The sequence below is a fragment of the Trachypithecus francoisi genome, unplaced genomic scaffold (genome assembly GCF_009764315.1).
Source record: "Trachypithecus francoisi isolate TF-2019V2 unplaced genomic scaffold, Tfra_2.0 Lachesis_group0, whole genome shotgun sequence".
NCBI lineage: Eukaryota > Metazoa > Chordata > Mammalia > Primates > Cercopithecidae > Trachypithecus > Trachypithecus francoisi.
Window position 1 is genome coordinate 20464967 of NW_022681453.1, and position 25286 is coordinate 20490252.

General features: G+C 42.4%; 1 protein-coding gene and 2 pseudogenes across 35 annotated transcripts in view; 1 reads left to right on the forward strand and 2 right to left on the reverse strand.

The window, feature by feature from the left end:
• Positions 1–3346: 3346 nt before the first annotated feature.
• The window catches only part of PBRM1 (polybromo 1), a 152136-nt gene continuing 130196 nt past the window's right edge, over positions 3347–25286 (reverse strand). For 15 of the 35 annotated variants that reach the window (XM_033210031.1, XM_033210036.1, XM_033210004.1 and 12 more), the window contains 8 exons: positions 23881–24064; positions 23111–23321; positions 21021–21222; positions 17510–17674; positions 13998–14153; positions 8713–8783; positions 8389–8605; positions 3347–6218 (listed from right to left, as the gene is read on the reverse strand). In XM_033210031.1, coding sequence (XP_033065922.1) covers positions 6046–6218; positions 8389–8605; positions 8713–8783; positions 13998–14153; positions 17510–17674; positions 21021–21222; positions 23111–23321; positions 23881–24064 — 1379 coding nt within the window. In that variant the 3' untranslated portion in view covers positions 3347–6045. The remainder of the gene's footprint in view (positions 6219–8388; positions 8606–8712; positions 8784–13997; positions 14154–17509; positions 17675–21020; positions 21223–23110; positions 23322–23880; positions 24065–25286) is intronic. The other 20 variants (XM_033210056.1, XM_033210053.1, XM_033210051.1 and 17 more) reach the window with 6 other exon arrangements.
• LOC117084644 lies at positions 9819–9916 on the reverse strand (annotated as a pseudogene).
• Positions 19838–19976, forward strand: LOC117084708 (annotated as a pseudogene).

The following is a 25286-nucleotide window of genomic DNA, read 5'->3' on the forward strand; positions in this document are numbered from 1 at the left end:
AAAACCGCCTTTAGGAATAAGGTGGGACTTGCTGGAGCAATGCTGCTAAAAGGTTTATGAAGAGTTTGCATATGCATCTCAAGGCACAGCATTTTCCTTTAAACTTATTCATGTCACAGGGATTTTTGTTCATATGTCTTAACTGCTGATTTCCTCCCTACAATGATCCTATTGTCCAGCCACTCCCTTATCTTTAAGATGGTAAAGATAATTTATCAATAAATACTGAGAGAACTCAGAGACCCAGCCGGCGTGGGTCCTCTGTATGCTGAGCGCCAGTCCCCTGGGCCCCACTTTTCTTTCTCTATACTTTGTCTCTGTGTCTTATTTCTTTTCTCAAGTCTCTCGTTCCACCTAACGAGAAACACCCACAGGTGTGGAGGGGCAGGCCACCCCTTCACAGGTAGACTACCAAAGCAATTATTGTATTCAATGTAAGCAGGTTTTCAGAGCATATTAGTTTGGATGCTGTGAGTGAGAACTCATTTGTTAGCCAGGGTGCAAGCTTTTTTTGAGATAGGGTTTCACTGTCACCCAGGCTGGAGTGCAGTGGCATGATTATAGTTCATTGCAGCCTTGAACTCTTGGGCTCAAGCGATCTCCCTGCCTCAGCCTCCCAGGTAGCTGGGACTAGCTAGCTACCATGCCTGGCTAATTTTAAAATTTTTTGTAGACACAGAGTCTTGCTGTGTTAACTGGGCTGGTCTCAAAATCTTGGGCTCAAGCTCAGCCTCCCAAAGTGTTGGGATTACAGGCATGAGCCACTGCACTCAGTTAAGGTATATAAGCTTTTAATTTTCCCTCAAAAAAAATATATATATATATATTTTTTGAGACAGAGTCTCCCTCTGTTGCCCAGGCTGGAGTGCAGTGGACGGATCTCAGCTCACTGCAAGCTCCACCTCCTGGGTTTTACGCCATTCTCCTGCCTCAGCCTCCTGAGTAGCTGGGACTACAGGCGCCCGCCACCACGCCCGGCTAGTTTTTTGTATTTTTTTAGTAGAGATGGGGTTTCACCATGTTAGCCAGGATGGTCTCGATCTCCTGATCTCGTGATCCGCCCGTCTTGGCCTCCCAAAGTGCTGGGATTACAGGCTTGCGCCACCACGCCTGGCCTCAAAAATATTTTTAACTCTCCTACTAGGAATACGACTCTATCCTACTTATCAGACTCTGAACTATTTAAGGGAACTTAAAGTGAGGCCAGGAGTAGTTGCTCAGGTCTATAATCCCAGCACTTTGGGAGGCTGAGGTGGGAGGATTACCTGAGCCCAGGAGTTCAAGATTAGCCTGGGCAACATGGTGAAACCATCTCTACAAAAAGTACAAAAAATTAGCCAGGCCTGGTGGTATGCACCTATAGTCCCAGCTATTTGGGAGGCTGAGGTGAGAGATTTACCTGAGCCAGGAGGTCAAGACTGCAGTAAGTGTGATCCCAACACTGCACTCTAGCCTGGGCTATGAGTGAGACCCTGTCTCCAAAAAACAAACAAAAAAAGTGAAAAGAATTCCGGTACCACCAACTGTAAACTACAGGGCATAAATTTTAATAAATTTCAAGAACGATACTTATTTCAGAATGCTGAAAACCTGATTAGCATTTATTGCTAGAACTCCACCTCCACTGTGGTGTTGGGAAAGAACATGGGCTTTGGAATGTCACTTTATCATCTGAATTGATAGAGAAAGTACCTAATAATGGTAAAAGAGTATTACAGCCCAAAAACCAAAAAAAAGAAAGCAAGCAAGCAGTGAATAAATGAGTTATTTTTGTTCATCTAGCAGTTCTATTTTGGAAGTCTTACCTACATCCCTGATGTGATATTTAATCTCCGTTTTTTGTGTGTGTTTAAATTTTTCACACTGAATTAACTCTCTTTAAAAAAATATGCTCTTAGCCAGGCGCGGTGGCTCACGCCTGTAATCCCAGCACTTTGGGAGGCTGAGGCAGGTGGATCACGAGGTCAGGAGATGGAGACCATTCTGGCTAACACGGTGAAAACCCTGTCTCTACTAAAAATACAAAAAAATTAGCCGGGTGTGGTGGCAGGTGCCTGTAGTCCCAGCTACTCAGGAGGCTGAGGCAGGAGAACGGCCTGAACCTGGGAGGTGGAGCTTGCAGTGAGGAGAGATGGCGCCACTGCGCTCCAGCCTGGGTGATGGAGCGAGACTCCATCTCAAAAAAAAAAAAAAATTATATACACACACACACACACACACACACACACTGCTGGACCCTGTTGTTTTCCAAAGTAATTTATCTCCTAGTAAAGCATATTAGTACTTAGTCTTCACACATGTATTAAATCTGGAGTTTCTTGTCTCATTTATGTGCTGTCTGCAAGATATAAATACCATGAAATAGCCAAAACAGGGAAAAGGGACAGTCCATTAATTTGTTTAGTTCTGAACTTTCATTCAGGGACCTAGCATACTTCCAGGCTAAAAAGGAACAGAGTATGCTGGGCGTGGTGGCTCATGGCTGTAATCCTAGTACTTTCAGAGGCTGAGGCAGGCAGATCACTTGAGGCCAGGAGTTCGAAACCAGCCTAGCCAATATGGAGAAACCCTGTCTCTATACTAAAAATACAAAAATTAGCCAGGCATGGTGGCGCATGCCGCAGTGAGCCAAGGTTGCACCACTGCACTCCAGCCTGGGTGACAGTGAGGTTCCGTCTCAAAACAAAACAAAAAAAGTAACAGAGTAATAGCAATATTTGTATGCTCAGTGTTCAGATGGGATGTCTAGCTATACATCAATGATTGTTCAAAAGATGCTTGGGGCACAGACGGCGGTACTATCCTAAATTCAGGAGAACAGAACCACAGGGATTTGCAAAGTGATATTAGAGGAAAACAGTTGGTTGACTACCAACACTTTCTATTAAAAGCGTGGTCATGTTTTAAGAGTTTATAAAGATGTTAGACACCTGGGCCACCTGTTTCTTCTGGCCACAGACAAGCTATTTGAAGTGGGCTCTACTGCTTTATGATAAGAGGACATGCTTTCCTCACTTTCCGCCCTCAGTAACTCTCCAATTTTAATTTCAACCTGCATTTCTGCCCATGCTGAGGACATGTAGGAATTCCTTGACTGCCAGCCTGAGGCGTGGTGTGGGGCACTTCAGGCTGCAGTCTGACTAAATTTGGCTCTGTGTTAATGCAGCCTGAGCCCTGAACCAGAGGTCTGGACACTAACTTTCATCTCCACCTGTGGAGCTTTATTCTCTTAAATTGGCAGTCACCATCCTTGTCAGCATGAAATCAGGGCTTGCAGGAGTTAAATCTGCTTGAAACTAACATCTGACACAACTTTAACAGAACAACCAAACCTGGTTAATCCAAATCACTTTGCAAACTCTGTATTTATTTGGATTAAAAAGCTTTAGATGAACAACAAAAAAATGATACATACATGTTATAAGACTAGTTACCACATAAACCTCAGATGATATGATACAGAAATTAGAATAAACCAAGTTTTAATCAGGTATGAAAACATTCAAGCTCAAAAGTCATCAACACCAATTTGGGGATTTTACAGAAATAGGTGCCCCTCTCAATTCTTCCTCATAGGAAGGGGAGAGTGGCTTAAAAAAACAACCAAAACAGTTAAAGGCCTTTTAAATCAGTTGGCTGACAAACATACTATTTTAAACCTATAGGTTCCCCTTTGTCCCCCGGTTTGCAATATAAACAATTCTTCTCCACAGGAACTTACATTTTGAAAACATTTAGGCATTATACTTTCTAAGCCACATTACTACAGTTCCTAAAACTTATGAAAAAAAGATGTATAGTTTACTTGTACTTTCTTAAGTCAGAATTTTTTTTTGGTTTTTCTTTTTTGAAGACGGCTGACCTCAAATCTTATATCCTAAATATTAATGGATATCTCCCAAGTTAATATACAGAAAAACATGATTCTAAAATAAATACATACGCTTTTAAAAAAAAAACTTAATTAGGGCCTGTCTAGTGGTGCCCTGGGCCAGTGCTGCACTGCTTTAGGGAAGCCCCTGGCTGGATCTATGTTTCCTATAGCACCTCTAGGCACTGGGAAGGAGCCTGGAGGAGAGCTCTGGCTTCTAATGATCCACTTGACCCCCAGTGAAGAGTTTTTTTAGAGGCTCCCCAAAGAAGTCTCATCCAGACTTTAAGGGAAATAAAATGAATGCATGAAATAAATAAATAATTTAACCACAACTAAATTTCATGTTCTTTGGTGTAATTTAAGGATGTCTAGAAACAAAAGAATCTGATTGCATTATACAGTCCATGATGATTCAGTTGCCCAAATAACCAGGAATTGAAGATTTATCTGACTCACTTTAACAATAAGGTATTGACACACTACTGCAATACATTTTTAAAAATTCAATATTATTTAAAATACTTGATGCAAATTGAAATCCAGTGGTTGACTAAAGGCAATTAAGTTAAAGGGCCTCCTGTATTTAAAGTATCTAGATACAAGAGACTTTTTTCCATTCTACACTCTTTTGCCCTCATGATTTAATAAGTACAGTAATTAAACAACTGGGTACTGATTCATAGCAGATTAAAAGGAAAAAAGTATCCTCTGAGAGTGACTCTCTCAGCTTATAAACATCAGTGGAAGCTCTACCACAATGGCAATCACCCAGTTACTATAACGCAGGTTTCAAAAACATGCCGCCAAGTGAAATAATGTTCCTACTGTCTGCCATCCTATGCTGCCTTCAAATGTTTATTATAGGGTCATATAAGAAAGACAGGGTCACCAAACCCAAGTGTTTGGGATCTGTAATGGTGTTTCTAGTGAGCATTTTATTAAATTATGATTCCCCTCTCCTGTAATTCAAAAGCACAAGCTAAATTTAAAAAATATTTTAGAAAGTATTAAATTTCTGGTTGAGAATTACAACAACATTGAAACTTAAAAGAAAAAATACATCTGATAATGAGGAAATCAAGAATACTAAAACATACTTGTAAAAAATAAAGTAGAAGGCAATCAATCTACTCATTCACAATTATGCTTCTTACACAGCTCATATCTAGTTACACACTCTCTTCCCCACGTTAGATTAGGTGTTATGTTTAAAAATAAATCACCTCCATGCATACCTTAATGCTTTCTTCAAGATGAACTTCAATGTTTTTCAATGTAACAGGTTTAAAATGTTAAATCATCTGAAATTTATAGGCATAGATTGTGAATTCATTATAAATAGATCAAAATACCCTTAAACGTACCTGCCTAGACTAAACATACCTCAGGGTTGTGCACTTGTTCTGCTAAAATCACTGACACCACAGTCTAATTCATAGATGTCTAACTCAGCACAATCGAAAAAGTGCTTCTTCCCCTCCTAGTGTCCAGGAGGTACATTAGCTGCAGACAGATGCACAGCACTGATTACATATTTCTGTAGTGAGCCTCTGAGTTAATAGAGCAAATGTGCCATGTCTATTAAACATCTAAAACCTAAATAACCACCTTTCAAAGAAAGCACTTCATCTGTAAGAAACAGCTTTTGCAGAAAGTGGCTTAAGATATTCAGGCACATGAAACAAACACAAGTATACTCCCCTAAGATGTAAACTAGGACAAACTTCACATTTCATTATCAATTTAAACTAATCTGTAAACTCTTGTGTGTGTTTTTTTTTCATTTTGTTCTTTTATATATATATAAAAAAACCCAAACCAAAAAAACAAAAACCCCAAGCCAAGACAAAACCTCTAATGGTTTCAGTTCCATGGCAACAAGTAAAAAGATAAAACTCCAAGTCTACATATACAACCAATTATGAAACTGGTTTTAAACGAAGGAAACATATGCAAAAAAATCTTTGTGTATTTGATAAAGTCAACTTAATATAACAAACAAATTGAAATAGCTTATTAAAAGTGTCCTTATATAAAAATGGCCTTGTGATGTACAGTAAAATGCAATAAAAATTATCCTCCTTTGTTCCTTCCCCCCACCCCCAGTAACTAAAATGGCTACTGTTCCACAACTCTTTATGCTTCTATATAAAAGAAACCTAATGATGTGATTAAACATTTTCTAGGTTGTATGCTTGGCGAATGTTGAGGGTGTCCCGGAGCATCAAATCTCGAAGGCGCCAGAGGGCATCTGCCATGGTGGTGTGGGCCCCTTTGCTTTTCAGCCAGTGAGAGGGTAGGCGGCTCTCCTGTTCTTTTGACAAATGGACGTCGCGTCTTCGAGCTGAAAATTAAAGTACAGAGAGACAGAAATCGGAATTAGAAGTTGGCAAAATTTCCCTCAATTCTAAGGTCTGACAGACTTATTAAAACACAAAATATTGAATATTTATCAAATATTATGAATTTTAACTGCAGAATATTTCCAGGCACATTTCTTGTATCATTTTACTAGGCACTAAAAAATCTGATCATACATTTTTTCTTTTTTTTGAGATGGAGTCTCACTCTGTTGCCCTGGCTGGAGTGCAGTGGCGTGATCTCAGCTCACTGCAACCTCTACCTCCTGGGTTCAAGCGATTCTTCTGCCTCAGGCTCCAGAGTAGCTGGGATTACAGGAATCTGCCACCATGCCTGGCTGATTTTTGTATTTTTAGTAGAGACAGGGTTTCACCATGTTGGCCAGGCTGGTCTCAAACTCCTGACCTCAGGTGATCCACGCACCTTGGCCTCCCAAAGTGCTGGGATTACAGGTGTGAGCCACTGTGCCCAGCCTGATCATTATTTTTTTGTAGGCATCCCTTATATGTAATAATTACTTCAATGTTAATGAAAATTCCTAAAAAGGTAAACGTGAAGAAAGGGAAAACATACCTTCTACTCAAAAGAAATGAAATGAAATGCCCAAAGTTGGTTTAGAAATCAAGAACAAGTAGAAACTTCCAAACTTCTCTCCAGAAACTACACAAGTATTTCAGTATATACTGAAAATACACAAGTCTGCTGAATTAAATGAATAACCTAAAAGGTTTCTAATATTTTTTTCCTTTTGTTAAACTGAGGTAAAATAGGTTTTTTTTCTTTTAAGACAGAGTCTTATTCTGTCCCTCAGGCTGGAGTGTAGTGGTGTGTAATGGTGTGATCTTGGCTCAGTGCAACCTCCACCTTCTGGGTTGGGTTCAAGTGATTCTCATGCCTCAGCCTCCTAAGTAGCTGGGATTACAGGTGCCAGACACCACGCCCAGCTAATTTTTGCATTTTTAGTAGAGATGGGATTTTACCATGTTGGCCAGGCTGGTCTTGATCTCCTGACCGCAAGTGATCCACCCGCCTCGGCCTCCCAAAGTGCTGGGATTACAGGCATGAGCCACTGCTCCTGGCCTTCATCTGGCTAATTTTTAATTTTTTTGTAGAGACGGGGTTTTGCCATGTTGCCCAAGCTAGTCTCAAACTCATGAACTCAATCGATCTGTCCACTTCAGCCTCCCAAAGTGGGAGCCACTGTGCCTGGCCAATAATTTTTAATTTACCCAATGCATCTATACTAATGTCCAAATGCCTGAAAAAAAAAAAAAAAAAAAAGAATATACTTAAAAAGATGGCAGTGATGTTTATGAGAAAACTAGGCTTTGAAATTTGGCCAAAAAAACCATTTTTAGGCAGGGCGCCGTGACTCACGCCTATAATCCCAGCTCTTTGGGAGCCCGAGGTGAGTGGATCACTTGAGGTCAGGAGTTCGAGACCAGCCTGGCCAAAATGGTGAAACCCCATCTCTACTAAAAATAAAAAAATTAGCCGGGCGTGGTGGCGAGCACCTGTAATTCCAGCTGCTCAGGAGGCTAAGGCACAAGAACTGCTTGAACCTGGGGGTTGGAGGTTGCAGTGAGCCGAAATTGTAGCACTGTACTCCAGCCTGGGCGACAGAGTGAGACTGTCCCAAAAATAAAAACAAAAAAAACCCCAAAAACCATTTTCAGGCCAGGCACAGTGCCTCAGACCTGTAATCCCAGCACTTTGAGAGGCCGAGGCAGGTGGATCACTTGAGGTCAAGAGTTTGAGATCAGCCTGGCCAATATGGTGAAACCTCACCTCTACTAAAAATATAAAAATTAGTCAGGTGAGGTGGCACATGCCTGTAATCCCAGCTACTGGGGAGGCTGAGGCAGGAGAATCACTTGAACCTGGGAGGGGGAGATTGCAGTGAGCCAAGACCGTGCTACTGCACTCCAGCCTGGGCAACAGAGCGAGACCCTGTCTCAAAAACAAGACAAACCATTTTCAGTGTGTTATGTTAACACACAAAGAAACTCCAAACCATTTATGAAATATATAATTTATTTTAATTGTATAACAAAAAGGGGTGTTTATTGCATGATATAATATGCTAACAGCAGTGAGACAGCTTTGAGGGAGCATGTATTTCACAAAGGTTTATTTAGAAGGAATCTCCTTACCTGCCAGTGTCTGATCCCACTTGCTAATGCTGTTGGACTCGGCACTGAGTCCTTCAATATATTTCAGGTAGGCTTCTGAGTGAAGAAGCCGCTGGGTCTTTGGTGGGGGAGCTACAAACATGGGTGTTGTTGGCTGCTGTATGACGGGGGGTCCAGCTGGATGTGGGCCGGGATATGGAGGTGGTGCCTGCTGCCCTGGAGGCCCCAAAACTCCCACCTGAAAGAGTACAGGACCACATGGTGAGGCAGAAAGAGACTGCATATGTTCTGAGAAGGATAACTCGAATTCTGTCAAGTCCTAGAAAATCAAACTGGGAAGCTCACCTGTTGTCCATATGGACTTCCACCTGGTGCTGGAGTCCCTGCCATAGGGGCCACTCCTTGGTTCATCACACCTATAATTCAGAATGCAAAGGCACAGTTAGAGGCTCTGGGTTGAAATGACTGAAAAACTACTGTCTGATAAGAAATGATGCCATTCATAATTCAAACTTATGTACCTCTGCCCTTGAATCTTTGTAGCTAGGAATCATAAACACCCCAACAGGATTTGAAGAGAAAGTTGTTTTGTTTCTAGGTACTTAAAGTATAATACTAGAACAATCTTTCAGATGTATATCAATTATGGCTTAGAAATGATTTGAACCTTGCATAAAATTCTAGTATTTCTCTAGGTAAGCTATTGTCAGAATATACCTCTACAATTCAAGAATATATCTCTACATTTCTTCTGACAACACATTCTCCTGCAACTGAAGCCTGTATTTAATTTCAGCAGGAATGGCACTGAATCAGGCTCAGCAGTAGGCAATGTGCTAGGACAGTAGGGACACAAGGGAAGAGGCTGTGGAAGTGCACAGTTAACTGAGCTTTGTGAAGGTTGAAGGCACAGTCTTGCTGTCCCCTCCCAGACCATTAGGAGCTGGTTCTAACTGGAGTCACTAGTGTTGGCAGAGAGAGAACACTTCCATCTGATAGAGTAGCACTCTGAAAAGGAATCATCTGAAGTGAAGTAACCTTGTTGCTATCACTTTAGATGCAAAATGACAAAGGAACAGAAAGACTTCATGGCCCTACTAGATTTGTACTATGTCCCTGATAGTAATTTTGTAAGCTTCCCTCAGTGAATGCTCATGAGCAATTGTTGTCTCACAGGCACAGCTGATAATAATGAGATGTCCTAAATTTAGGGTCAGAGGCTCTTTTGATTTCAGGGTGCATATCTGCTATTCTGATAAAATACAGAAATAGGCAAGGGATCCAGTTCATTAAAAACAAATAAATAAACCTAAAACTGTGGTGAACTGTTCTTGAAAACTTAAATCCTGCTGGCTGTGTAGAAGAATCGAGAGGAGGTAACTTCATAGTGTATAGTCCCTTCGGATTAAAAATCGTGATATTCTGTCCAGGCAGGAGCAGCTCCTCATTCTAAAGTTCAGAACTGTTTCATGAATTTGCATGTCATCCTTGCCCCATGCTCTTCTCCATATTGTTCCAATTTTAGTGTATGTGCTGCTGAAGTGAGCACCAAGGTTCAGAATTGTTAAATGCCACTTCCAGGAAGCATAAGAAAGCCTCTAATTTGTTAGAAAATAACAAGTAAAAAAGCTTCTGTTTAAAAAGCAGGGAGTTTTATATTCCAAGTACCCAGATGTCCACCCGGATCACCAAAATAGGATCCTGATGATTATTCGTGAATGAATGAAGAGGTTGTGGTGGGTAAGCTGGTGCTCCAGCAATGTATTATTAACCTCTGTGTCCATCATCTCCCTGTGCCCGGGACACTCACCCACCTTAGACTCCACAACACGGTGTGGCTCCCTAAACTGTGTAAATCACTGCTTTGCAGGGCAGCACAAACAAATCAGCAAACTCTTCTGCTTCCTCTATTGACAAATGCCATGCCGGGACAGCTGGTGAGAATGTGAGCTGAGTCACCAGAAGAGCTCAATGAATCCCCTACTCCTCTAAGCCTGCTCAGACATGTGCATTCGTAGGCACTAATAGGGGGACTTCCCTGACTCCTTGCTTCTTTTTTTTTTATTTAAGTAAAATAGATATGGGGTTTCACCATGTTGCCCACTGGTCTTGAACTCCTGAGCTCAAAGCAATCCTCCCACTTCAGCCTCAAAAAGTGTCTGGTCATGTCTCCTCAATTCTTTTTTTTTTGAGACGGAGTCTCGCTCTGTTGCCCAGGCTGGAGTGCAGTGGCTGGATCTCAGCTCACTGCAAGCTCCGCCTCCCGGGTTTACGCCATTCTCCTGCCTCAGCCTCCCGAGTAGCTGGGACTACAGGCGCCCGCCACCTCGCCCGGCTAGTTTTTTTTTTTTTATTTTTTAGTAGAGATGGGGTTTCACCGGGTTAGCCAGGATGGTCTCGATCTCCTGACCTCATGATCTGCCCATCTCGGCCTCCCAAAGTGCTGGGATTACAGGCTTGAGCCACCACGCCCGGCCATGCCTCCTCAATTCTAAGCAGGTGTGTTGGGCTTCCCTCATATTGAATTTAGAATTTCAGGAAGGGGGAAAGGAAGACAGCTATGTCCCAACACCCACCAAAAGACATCTGCAACCTAGAGGGTACTGGTGTTAGACATGGCTCCCACTAAGTACACCTAGAAGGTGTCAACTCTAGCCTGGTCTTACTGGCTCAGTGATACCCTCTGTCAAGGTGAGAGGGCAAAAAATTAAGGCCAAGTCTACCTGCTACATGGGAACATTTACCTTATGACTGACTCCTGCTGCAACAGCAATTCACACAGTCCATTGTTTTCGTATGAAGCACCTAACCCTACAAACACTTCCTCCTCTGGGAACACCTGGAGCAAATGCTTCTGTGGAATTATGGCTATATTCTTTTTTTTTTTTTTTTTGAGACAGAGTCTCGCTTTATCGCCCAGGCTGGAGTGCAGTGGCCAGATCTCACCTCACTGCAAGCTCCGCCTTCCGCGTTTACGCCATTCTCCTGCCTCAGCCTCCCGAGTAGCTGGGACTACAGGCAGCCGCCACCACGCCCGGCTAGTTTTCTTTTTTTTAGTAGAGGTGGGGTTTCACCGTGTTAGCCAGGATGGTCTCGATCTCCTGACCTCGTGATCCGCCCATCTCGGCCTCCCAAGTGCTGGGATTACAGGCTTGAGCCACCGCGCCCGGCCATGCCTCCTCAATTCTAAGCAGGTGTGTTGGGCTTCCCTCATATTGAATTTAGAATTTCAGGAAGGGGGAAAGGAAGACAGCTATGTCCCAACACCCACCAAAAGACATCTGCAACCTAGAGGGTACTGGTGTTAGACATGGCTCCCACTAAGTACACCTAGAAGGTGTCAACTCTAGCCTGGTCTTACTGGCTCAGTGATACCCTCTGTCAAGGTGAGAGGGCAAAAAATTAAGGCCAAGTCTACCTGCTACATGGGAACATTTACCTTATGACTGACTCCTGCTGCAACAGCAATTCACACAGTCCATTGTTTTCGTATGAAGCACCTAACCCTACAAACACTTCCTCCTCTGGGAACACCTGGAGCAAATGCTTCTGTGGAATTATGGCTATATTCTTTTTTTTTTTTTTTTTTGAGACAGAGTCTCGCTTTATCGCCCAGGCTGGAGTGCAGTGGCCAGATCTCACCTCACTGCAAGCTCCGCCTTCCGCGTTTACGCCATTCTCCTGCCTCAGCCTCCCGAGTAGCTGGGACTACAGGCAGCCGCCACCACGCCCGGCTAGTTTTCTTTTTTTTAGTAGAGGTGGGGTTTCACCGTGTTAGCCAGGATGGTCTCGATCTCCTGACCTCGTGATCCGCCCATCTCGGCCTCCCAAAGTGCTGGGATTACAGGCTTGAGCCACCGCGCCCAGCTATGGCTATATTCTAAGCAACACTCACAAAGAGTGTGGCTGGAGGCTCCAGACCAGGCCACCAAGTTTGCTCACCCTGCACATTGCTGGGTGCATGATCCAAAGCATCATTTGGTACCCTGCAAAACCCTATCACTGGTAGGTCCAACACTGGTACAAGCAAATTTAACAAGTTTCCACCCACATTTTGTCATCTGGGTTGGGCCCTTAGCTGATGTTTTAGGTAATGGACCAAATGCTTTCTGAGTCTTCCAAAGGTCACATTCCCTCCATCCCGATTACTAGCTAAGAGTTCTTTTGCATATGATGGCAATTAATATGGGAACATGTGATTTTCCTTTCATTCAGGTTTTCTTTAAAATAATCTTTCAACTTGCTAATTTACATTTTAAAGTAAAAATGAATATAGCTATTTCTGGAATCCATTTATATATTTCTATGTAAAAGAACTTCTAAGCTTCTGTTGACAGACAAACCAATATCTACAGCTGGGGGGTAGGCTAGGCTGCTCTTTAATGTCAGGTCTTTTTTTTTTTTTTTTTTTTTTTTTGAGACAGGGTCTCACTCTGTCGCTCAGGCTGGAGTGCAGTGGTGCGATCACCACTCACTGTAGCCTCAGTCTTCCCAGGCTCAGGTAATTCTCCCACCTCAGCCTCCTGAGTAGCTGGGACTACAGGCACATGCACCACACCTGGCTAATTTTTCCCTTTCTTTGTTTTGAGACGGAGTCTTGCTGTCGTTCAGGCTGGAGTGTAGTGGTGCAATCTCGGCTCACTGCAACATCTGCCTCCCGGGTTCAAGTGATTCTTCTGCCTCAGCCTCTCGAGTAGCTGGGACTACAGGCGCTCCCCAACCAGACCCAGCTACTTTTGTATTTTTAGTAGAGACAGAGTTTCACCATACTAGTCAGGCTGGTCTCGAACTCCTGATCTCAAGTGATCCGCCCACCTCGGCCTCCCAAAGTGCTGGGATTACAGGCATGAGCCACCATGCCCGGCCTAACACCTGGCTAATTTTTATAGAGATGGGGTCTCACCAGGTTGCCCAGGCTGGTCTTGAACTCCTGGGCTCAAGTGATCCACCTTCCTCACTCTCTGAAAGTGCTGGGATTACAGGCATGAGCCACTACACCCAGCATGTCATGCCTCTTAGGGAATTTACATACAGAAAACTATTTCAGTGAAAATTCATTCCCTCCCTGCTTTTTGTTCCTAAGACAGACTGAGTGAAAGATTTCTGAAGAGTTCTACATTAGCAGCTCTGCAATCCCCTTAGAAAGGCTGCTTGAGGAGCCTGGAAGGAGATGGAACAATACTCTATACCCTGTGAGATAAGAATTGCACCAGAGGGAGAAATGCAACTCAGGGTCAAAAAGTGCTTTTATATGTTACTCTGAACTAGCAATTTGGGAAACTTCATTCACTGATAAGAGGGCACAGCCTTTTAGGCTGTCTGGCTTTTCAAGGACATGTCAAATTAGTTGAGTAATTATCAATAGAGTATGCCTCTTGTCCCTTGGTTTGCTGAGTCTGGCCTCCGCCATGTGTCCTGTGCTGCTGCCAGCAGCCAGGTGCACAAGGGCACAAGTGCTGGGCCACCTGCTCAATGCACAGGACATGCCCTGTTGCTGACACCCTTGGGATTCTCAGGGAGGGGAGGCCTGGTCACAGTGGGCCACGGGTGCCTCCTGGAACAACTGGTTGAAAGAGGAAAAAGAGAATATGAAGATGAGATTAATGAGTGAATGAGGATGAAGTTCTTACCCGGTGGTGGGATGCCCGGGAGGCCAGGCACACCTGGCGGAAGATGGTGGGGTGGAGGCCCCCCAGGGTGAAGTGGCTGCATGCTGCCCATGCTAACAAGGCCATCAACTGGGCCCTGCAAAGGTGGAAGGCCTGGCGGATAGCCACCCATCATGCCTTGAAGGACACAACAAATTTCAGACATGCATCATTAACATGCAACATGAGCTAAGTAATAACAACTACCCCCCACATGCACTACCAATGAATAAAGCACCCTTAGTACTGCATGATATAACAGCAATTAGTGCAATTATTTTGTTGCAATAAAGAATAAAATAAAAAGTTACAAATATGAGACCCAACATTTTGGGATGAATTAGTACTTAGTACACTATTATTTGTAGTTATTTTCCCTGGAGTAAATATGCTGCATGTTTTCATTTAAATAATAGTAAAGAGTTCTAGTAACAGCCTTCCCAAGGTCATAATTATTGCAAGCTGTTCAAACAGCGTGACCAGTTCTGCTGACTGCAATTCTAACTGAATAGTATGAACCCCATCATTCCACTCTGCCCACACTCATATGCCTATCATGGGTACACATGAGGGGAAATAGGAATGGAGGGAAATGAGGCGCATAGTCCTGATCACAAAGCATGGTTCTCCAGCTTGGGGGCAGGAATTGTTTAAGACTTCTACATCTACTCCTCCTTTCTAGCCTTACCACTGCTGGTAAGAATGGATTGTGCTTGGGCTTGAGCTGGGGAACAGCTTCTGAGAACCATCACAGTAAATGATATTTCATTCTTTAGATCTAAAAATGTGATAAAGATAAAACCTAAACCCTCCCAAGCCAACCAAGCCCAGGTCACTCAGGAGCCTACACACGGAGGAATGGCTGGAGAATCAGGCTCTGCTGATACCAGAAAATGCCAAATGCTATTAGTCTCCAAGCTCAAATGTCCTCATATAAACCTTAACAGGGAGCATTTTAATTTGAGGTACACAATTTCTGTGAACAGAGGCTTTTATTCCTTTATTTTCAAACTGTACCTACACATGACAAAATATTTTCCACTGGCTAGAGAAGAGTTTCAGCAAACAAGTATTTTTGGCAGAAGGAATAAATTTAAGAAAAAAATTCAAAATGTCAAGGACTCACCTATCAAAAGACCTTTAAAACCACATAGCATTTTTTTTAAAACAAGAAAAACAACTTGACTTTTCTGGGATTTGTAATGATCATGATGAACAAGAACACAAAGCTCCCCACAAAAAGGAATCACCTTTGGTCACAGGTTCTTGCAAAGGGAGGGTTGAGGGACTGGTGCCAAACCTCATTTTTATTAAATACTCTTTGTAGAGGGACTCTGTCAAACAGTGGAAAACTTCAGATTCTGAGAATTTTACTCTTGGACTTTCCCTGAAGATTTCAAAGATATTTATTTATAAAAGTTTAGTCTTCTAAGGCTATGAAATTACTAAAAATTCTGAGATCAATTCACCCTGCTTCACTAGTCATACCTAAGCTGACTGACAAACTTACAATTACATAAACCAAATTACAAAAATTTGAATAATAATCTCTCTATACATAAGATTATGAGTTTTCATTTCTTTTTAAATGAAGAGTTCAGAGTAAAAACTACTTTTGAACAGACACCATCATCTTAATTAAACATGAAGAGATACAATGCTACCAATCTTTTAACCACACCACCAGTTACAGCTTTTAGGGTTAAGTAGGTGGGAAATTTAAGGATGTTAAAAGGCTTTGCTTTCAATTACAAAAGCCCATCTGAACGCAGCCTTCACGGGCTGTGGTTGAAGAAATTATTAAGAACTGAAAGACATGACACTTGTCTTCATTAAACTGTACTTCGGCATTTATTATCCCAGTCACATGTGTTCAAATGAGCTTCAATGCTTGTAAGCAAAGCTGGTCTCAAGACAGCAACAAGGCTAATAAGTAAGACTCAGGCCCTAAGAAACCTGTAAAACCATGAAAAGTCACCCTCTTAGCTGCAGAGTTCCCCCTGAGGACCAAAGAGTGGTTACTGTAGAAAATGCTTGCTTTTCACTCCCAGGGCCCAGAAGTCTAGACAGCATACCCTAAACAATGGAGCAGGGGCTTTCTAGAGGGACCACCTTCCTCATCCATAGAGTTATATAATGTTCTTCCCCAACAGGGAGCTAAAATGCTGCAGCTGCTGTTTTTTTTTTTTAATTGTTTTTAGCTGTTTGTATTTATTTTGTTAATGTGTCCCTGGGTTTTGAAGTCAAGGGCACAGTGCCACAACATCACACATCGAATAGAACAAAACAGGATGTCAATGAGGGAATTCTAACTTTCGAAGTCCCCATGTTCAAGGCCTGATTTCTAAAAACCTCTGGAACCCCATTAACCAAAATGGGCCATGGAATAGAGCAGGCGATTATGAGATTTGTTAGATCAACATCAGTTACACTGAAAGTACTGAAAGCCATGATTCAGATGTGCTTTGGCGAGTGCAACTGCTGAGTTCAGCGACAGTGCATTTGAGAACTTGCCATCACAAAAGTTAGGAGCGACAATGGAAAAGTTGTCCTATGCTACTCCTCCTTAAAAAGCAAAAACGAAACAGCAAAAACAGCATCCCAACAAGCCTGCCTTGAACAACACTATCTTGGACTTCCTGTGAAAGAGGTCAGACTGCTTGCTTAAGAAGAAACACAGGTGGCTTGTACAGACCTCACCAGGATTGGAGAGATCTCAAAGAAGGGGCCCGAGAAGTGGTCTGCAGGCTTCTCATTGGAGACATGTCAGACAAAGATATTCAATTCAAGAAGAGTCAAATTTGCTATGGCTACCAGAACCAGAGACAACACACACAAGCAAACCACATTCATCATTTTCTTTTTCTTTTTCTTTTTTTTTAAAGATGTGACTGGGATACTAACAGAAAATGCAGTTTAATGTAATTAAATAGAAAAGCATTACAGAGTGGGCACAATGAATTGAATAAGGACTTTGTATTCTATTTAGCAGTCATGCATATTGGTGACCAAGAAAGGATTTACAATTCATTGTCAAAAAATCCTTTTAAATGGTCAGTCTTTTAAGGATGGCTGCAGCAGAACAAGGCAAACTGAATACTGGAATGAGACGGGAAAATCAACACCACCTAAAGACTGGTTTTGTGTTTTCTCTTGGGAGTCCCTCTAGAACAGAATTCAGGGTCTATTTTCATATTTTCTGCTATAGTGCTCTATCAAGAGCAGTCTGGGGTGGAGAACATCACCAGACCATGCCCATAGCCAGGGAAGAACTGCTCCCTACCAATTACCAGGGTTGGGCCCAGGGCCCATTTCTGGGTCAGAAGGGAGGCATTGCCCATATGGGAAAGGCAATATAGGACAACATGGATGACTTCAAACTTTGAATCTGTCATGAGAAAAGGCAATAGACTGTGGCCTACTCCTTATTGGAGAAAAAAAAAATGAAGGAATTTCTTAAAGTGGAAAAAAATGGTCTTAGCTCCTGTTTTTACCTGCAACAGGTGTCAACTGCTGATTGAGCATCCCCATTGGTGTTGGTGGTGGCACCACCCCCATGAGAGCCCCCACAGGGGTGCCTGCTCGGGGAGAAGCACTCGGCTGCTGTTGCTGTGCTGCTCGCTCTCTCTCCTGCTGCTCAGCAACTTTAGCTGCCCGCTCTGTAAAGGCATTTCAGATTTTCAATTCTGTTTTTAACCCAGGAATTCAAAATACCATCCATTGCATTCAACAGGACTAGTAAAAACACAGGCAACAGTTCTGTCTCAATGGAAGGAACAGTAGATGACTAGTCTCAACACAGGAGGAGTCGGGCCGATTTCACTTGGTAACCTAGAGTCCAGCTTTCCTATCCCATCTTGAGAACTGGTCTGCAAAGATTTCAAGAATGTTAAGACTGCAACACACATTCAGAAAGCACAGGTTTTATGTAAACATGTCACCAGCATAACCACCATGGTTAATCTCACGAGGCACCCTGAAGATGAGAAGCGCTACCATTATTCTAGTATTAATAGCATTACAGATTATTTATAATTTCAACATGAAGCAATTCCATGGCCCATTATAATTTTTGGTACAATTGTTACTTACTATATATATTTCCTGATTCTTTGTACCCAATTTTACTTAGATTTGAGGACTCATCATGAGTGTCATGGGGTTTAGCAGCTGAAGAAAATTAACTCTGTAAGGGAAAAGTAGCTGACTGCCTCCTTCAGAAGGTTTTAGGGAAACAACTAATTTCTACATTCTAATGAAGCAAAGAAGTCATGTTTAATAAACCCCAAAGAAAAAAATGCATTATATTTCAGGCTACAATCATCAGAAGCAGAGAATTATATATACGCGTATGTAGCAATGGACAATGTACTCAAAGAACCAGGTTTCCTGAAGCTGAGCACTTCAATACTGACCATAAACCACCCTAAGTCAATGAAAATTCCAGAACCCCTCTTATTTCATTCAAAATGCAAAAGGAGCATTTGCTGTGGCAGTTCTGCTACCTCCCCACTCCCGGCCCTGAGCTACTCTGTTTGCATCTCCAGAGCCGGGAGCTCCAATGATCATGTTTCCAGTCTTTTTGGGAGCTAGCAAACTGAATCCCTACTGAAGAACTCCTGAAATGTTGTATTTCCAAAGCTCCCACCATACAGGGTTTCTTGTCTCACCATTCATAAATAGAAGATCCCCACTCATCACATAGGCAAATGGAGGCTGGGAGACAGGCAGTCACTTGTCCAAGGATATACAGAGAACCAGCAACCTATGGCCCTAACTCCTGATATCACACTCCAACTGCCACACATAAACCCTCCAACATGGAACTCAACACCACTGATTTGAGGAGGGAGAAAATAGCTCAAGGTCATATAGCTTTACAGAGAATCAAGAAGCTACAGCTCCAGTCCTGCTTTAAGAATATGAAAGTCAAGTAATTAAAGGCCTCTTGGCTATGACAGAGTTGCCTGCATAGCCTTATCATCACTAAGACTGTCCTAGTTTACAGACCCTTTGTACAACGAGTATGAGAGAAGAAGGCCATTTGAACAAACTATTTACTTGAGATAGCAGTAAAAAAAAAAAAAAACATCGACCTAGGGTCCCACTTCAAATTCTAGTATTTTCATTATACAAGTGACACAGTAAAGTGGGAAAGCAAAAAAATGAAATGGAAAAAATAAATAAATAAATAAGGCCTATGGATTGAATATTGGACTGGCTACCCAAACTCCAAACTCCAAACTTTGGGTTTTGAATTCAACGAGAGAAAACATCAAAAGTTCAGATTTTATGTCTCAGGTAGATGCTGCTGAGTCATATAACTCCCCCCTAGGGGTTATATGACTAGGTTCTCTCTCACTTTCAGACTCCTCTTTGAATTTGGAAGAATGTTCCAAACGCCATCACCTCTCCCTGTCTTCAGTCCTACTCCAGTGTTTTTACTTCACAGTATCTTCAGGTATCTCTCTCCTGCTCACACTAAATAACCAGCCACCCAGCACTGGCTTCATTTGCCTTGCTGCTGCTGCTGCTGTGTTGCTCGTTCAGCAATATCCGTGTAAGTTTAATTTCCAACACTCCTCCAGCTCAGTGGTATAGTAGGTCTTAACTTTCAATCAGGTCAGAAATATCAAAGCTCCACAAAGTTCTAGGTTCTTATGGAACTGACTAGGGTTTTTCAAAGAATATTCTGCAAAATATTAGTTCTTTAGGATATTCATAGGTACTACATAAATACCTAGTCAAATTTCAGAAAATGCCAGATAATATAAAACAGGTTATTTACCGGCGGTCTTAAAGTCTTTAATATGGGAATATGCGTGTTGTATGAAAGGAGTGAAGGTGAGCACTCCCCTTGATAAGGATAGAAAAGGGCCTCGGGCCTGACAACACACATACAGGAATATGCACCATAAGTTTCCACGAGAGAGAGTTTGGAATGCTTCTCAAACTGGTTTTGCCACAGAATGTTTTCTGGCTAAACAGCTTGCAGGATTAGGATTCTCTGCAGAAGATCCTTGGAGAAGCCTGTCAGATAATTTCATAGTAATCAATCAATTATAATAAATGATTTTTTTTTCTTAAAGAAGTTTCTTTGGAGACTTCATAAATTTTAATAAAAGGGGCAGCCTAAATAATTAATTTATGTTTGCCAGAAAATAACAGAACTGTACCACCTAAGAAGAGTAGTGGTTGACCACTGTAGAGAGGAGCTCTAAACTGGCAAAATGAACCAATATGTAAAATTCCAGATGGAAAAAATACAGCTCAAAGGGCAATAGTACTGCCTAATCTAATGTTTACTACTAATTTCTTTACTAAATCCATGTCTGATATTAAAAACAAAAACAAAAACCCAACAACAAAAAACAAAAAGTATCAAGTATTTGTCTCTAAATGGCTAAGAACCACCAAATTCTTGAATGATAGCTCATTGCCCAAAGTGATTTAATTAGAATAAAAGGAAAATAAAGGCAGTTGAGCTTTACAAAAAAGACCCAAATTAGAAGTAGCTATGAATACAGACACAGTATAGGCCAGGACTGACCTAGGAAACGAAGCACTCTGGCAAAGACTCAGCCTGAAGTTTAAATATGTGGCTTACCAAGAGCTGTAACAGAAGATCACTGATTTTAAGAGGCCATTTTCAGATGAATTTTAATAAAAATTATATTTAACATCATTGTGCAATCATTTCCTAGCTCAACATGTGTGCTTACAGGGCTCAATGAAAGAAAAAATCATGCAATTTTTAGTAGCAAAATATTTTTGGAGAAATTTGCAGGGGAAAATACACCACCAGGATCAGAGGCCAAGTCAGGGGCAGTGCTCTGCTCAGTCAGGACAAGGCTGGCATCTAAAATGGTTGGGTGCTATTTAGAACTGTCCCCAAAATAAAGTTCATGTGCAAGTGGTAAGAACGAGAGTAAAACCTGTCTGCACGCGTGCATTCCTGAAACACCCCCTTGCTTCGAAAGACAGTTGTGCCTAGGCTCTATTTACCTTCATATTCTGCTTTCTTGGCTGTCTCAAGATTTCTCCATTCTGTCCCCACGAGGCGGCTGAGCTCCCCGAAAGAGTAGTCTGGGTGTTGGGCCTTAATCACAGCCCTCATCTCACTGCTGAACAGGATGTAGCCACTCATGTTGATCTTCCGTTTGGAGCCTTCCTTCTTTGCACTGCCTTTGGCAGACTTTGGGGTAGACTGTAAGATAGAAAGGTCTTATGGTGCATCAAAACATTACATTTGGTTAACTGCTCAAAATCTCAGAAGCCAGCTGGCTCACGTCTGTAATCCCAGCCCTTTGTGAGGCTGAGGCGGGCGGATCACGAGGTCAAGAGATTGAGACCATCCTGGCTAACACAGTGAAACCCCGTGTCTACTAAAAAAACATACAAAAAGTTAGCCAGGCGTGGTGGCAGATGCCTGTAGTCCCAGCTACTCAGGAGGCTGAGGCAGGAGAATGGCGTGAACCGGGGAGGCGGAGCTTGCAGTGAGCCGAGACCGTGCCACTGTACTTAAATTTCAGAAGCCAAGAACATGTGATTCAATAGTTACTGCTTTACTGACGTGTTTGGTTCACAGCTGGCTATTTTCTTGGTCAAAACACACCTCTTCCTTACCTATTACCATGTAAGAAATAAATGAAAGTTTTGCTGAATTCCATGGCTGCAATCTGCAATGGTGACCTCACAATTAAGTCTTGAGAAAATTCTTTTTTTTTTTTTATATAGGGTCTTGCTCTGTCACCACGCTGGAGTACAGTGGTGCAATCATAGCTCACTGCAGCCTTGATCTCCCAGGCTCAAGTGATTCTCCTGTCTCAGCCTGCTGAGTAGCTGGGACTACAGGTGTGCATCACCATGCCTGACTAATTTTTTTTTTTTTTTTGAGACAGAGTCTTGCTCTGTCGCCCAGACTGGAGTGCAGTGGCTGGATCTCAGCTCACTGCAAGCTCCGTCTCCCAGGTTTACGCCATTCTCCTGCCTCAGCCTCCCAAGTAGGTGGGACTACAGGTGCCCGCCATCTCGCCCGGCTAGTTTTTTTTGTATTTTTTAGTAGAGATGGGGTTTCACCATGTTAGCCAGGATGGTCTCAATCTCCTGACCTCGTGATCCACCTGTCTCGGCCTCCCAAAGTGCTGGGATTACAGGCTTGAGCCACCGCGCCTGGCTTACTAATTTTTAAAGTTTTTAGTAGAGATGAGATTTCACTATGTTGCCCAATCTGGTCTTGAACTCCTGAGCTCAAATGATCCTCCTGCCTTGGCCTCCCAAAGTGCTGGGATTAGAGACATGAGCCACCATGCCTGGTCAAGTCTTGTAAAAATTCTGAATGAGAAAAAAATACACCAACAGAGATCACCTCAACCAAAAGATAAGGTCCTACATAAGGAGAGATTAAAAAGACATGGGTGGCCGGGCGCGGTGGCTCAAGCCTGTAATCCCAGCACTTTGGGAGGCCGAGACGGGCGGATCACGAGGTCAGGAGATCGAGACCATCCTGGCTAACATGGTGAAACCCTGTCTCTACTAAAAATACAAAAAACTAGCCGGGCGACGTGGCGGGCGCCTGTAGTCCCAGCTACTCGGGAGGCTGAGGCAGGAGAATGGCGTGAACCCGGGAGGCGGAGCTTGCAGTGAGCTGAGATCCGGCCACTGCACTCCAGCCTGGGTGACAGAGCGAAACTCCGTCTCAAAAAAAAAAAAAATAAAATAAAATAAAATAAAATAAAAAGACATGGGTAATAAAAGCTAAAGACAAACAGGGTGATGTTGCTCCTTACTGCTTTTCTTCAGCACAAGGAAGAGTCTTCTGACTAAGCCTGCCATTAAAATAGCTATGAAAATGTAAAGATATTAATTTTAAATTAATGGTATTAATATAATTATTAATGGGATAATGACATAATTTTTGTCAATTAAAAATAAATGAGTAAATCATAGCACTGACAAATTAAAAACTTCCTTCCTATAGAATTCTAAGTTAAAGCTCACATATGGAGGGGCTGGATGTCACTTTACTTTGGTTTTGAGTCTGCTGCAAACCAAAGGTGGTAATAAGACAAGTACCAGGAACTTGTCACCTTCACCTGTGGGGGTGTGTAGGGCATGAGGTCCAGCTCACTGGCCAGGGGGGTCTGAAGTTGAGGTAGAGAAGGAGGTTCAATGACCTCACTATCTTCTTCACCCATCTCTTCAATATCATCATCTCCACCTTCTAACTCGGCAAATTTAGCTTCTAGCAACTGGATCTTCTTTTCCAATAAAGGTGATGGCTCCTTCTGAGGAACAATTGGTTTTCTGAAAAAAGTGACATAAAAAACCTAAAATCACCTAATGCCCCTCCAGAATGAGCTGGAAAGCAGTGTTCCACCTTAACAACTACAAGTGACTTCTTGCAATCTGCAATATATGCTCTAAAGGCAGCATGGAAAGACTTTAAATGTGTGTTTATGAAATTACTTCTACTTAGAGATGTTTGTTTTTAAATAATTATGCTGAATATCCACAAAAGCATTGTGTCCAAAGTTGGGATCTAGTTGCCTATATACAGCAAAAAGAGTTTTCATAATCTGTGGAACTGAGAAATCTCCTAACAGACAGGATATAAACCAGAACCAAGTGTTTCTGCCTCATTCCACAATTACTGGAGTCTACGCCAAGGGCACTATTAGAGCAGCTACCAGGTCCCAGCAGATTATGAAGTCTTTCCTTTAATCTTTAACTGAATAAATATTTTCTATTTGAAATATTTACTACTCTAGTTTAAGATCTAATAAAAAATCAAAAACACTAGACTACACTATATTGGTATCAGTTAATGGAAGTGCTCTTTTTTCCTTAGTTTTTCAAGCTTTACCTGAAGTAGTAAATTTCATCATCTACCACTTTAGCAGAGAGTGAAAACCTCTTCAATCCTTTGAATTTCTTCATCTGCTTGTCACTCTCATTGTAGCGGCTCTCACAAAGCAGAATGTCATTTTCTGGTATTTCAGTTGGCCTGCAGGAGAGGAAGTCCTTGAATGACAACACAGCACACTTTCCTGAAAGAGAAAATTAGGAAGAAATTAAAGGAGTAAACTGTGGTCATAGTTAGTAATTGTTTTATTATTTTTGGATGAATACATTCATATAATTAAAAATTTAAAAGACATGAAAGGGGCTAGGCATGGTGGCTTACACCTGTAATCCCAGCACTTTGAGAGGCTGAGGTGGGCAGATCTCTTGAGCTCAGGAGTTTGAGACCAGCCTAGGCAACACAGTGAGACCCCCAACTTCTACAAAAAATACAAACAATTAGCTGGGTGTGGTGGTGCATGCCTGTAGTCCCAGCTACTTGGGAGGCTGAGGTGGGAATCATCTGAGTCAGGGAAGTCTGAGTCTGAGGCTACCATGAGCTGTGATTGCACTACTGCACTCCAGCCTGGGTGACAGAGTGAGACCCTATGTCAAGAAAGAAGAAGAAAAAAAAAAAAAAAAGACATAAAACGATATGTACTGGCATAAGGATAGAATAAACAGATCAACAGAATAGAACTGAAAGTGTAGAAATAAACCAATATAATAAGGCTTTTATGGGCAAGTGCTTTTTAATAAGGGTTCCAAGACAATTCAACGGGGGAAAGAATACTCTTTTCAACAGATGGTACAGTAACAGGACAAGTGGATTTCCACTTCTGCACATGAATGCAGTTGAATTCCTACCTCCTATCATATATAAAAATTAATTTGGCCAGGTGCTCATGCCTGTAATCCCAGTACTTTGGAGAAGTTGAGGCAGGCGAATCATGAGGTCAAGAGATCGAGACCATCCTGGCCAACACGATGAAATCCCATCTCTACTAAAAATACAAAAATTAGCTGGGCATGGTGGCATGCACCTGTAGTCCCAGCTACTCAGGAGGCTGAGGCAGGAAAATTGCTTGAACCTGGGAGGCGGAGGTTGCAGGGAGCTAAGATGATGCCACTGCACTCCAGCCTGACCGAAGGAGCGAGACTCCGTCTAAAAAAAAAAAAAATTAATTCAAAATGGGCTGGGTGCAGTGGCTCATGTCTGTAATCCCAGCCCTTTGGGAGGCCAAGGTGGGTGGATCACCTGAGGTCAGGAGTTCGAGACCAGTCTGACCAACATGATGAAACTTCGTCTCTACTAAAAACACAAAAAAATTAGCTGGGCGTGGTGGTGCGATCCTGTAAGCCCAGCTACTCGGGAGGTTAAGGCAGGAGAATTGCTTGAACCCAGGAGGCAGAGGCTGCAGTGAGCCA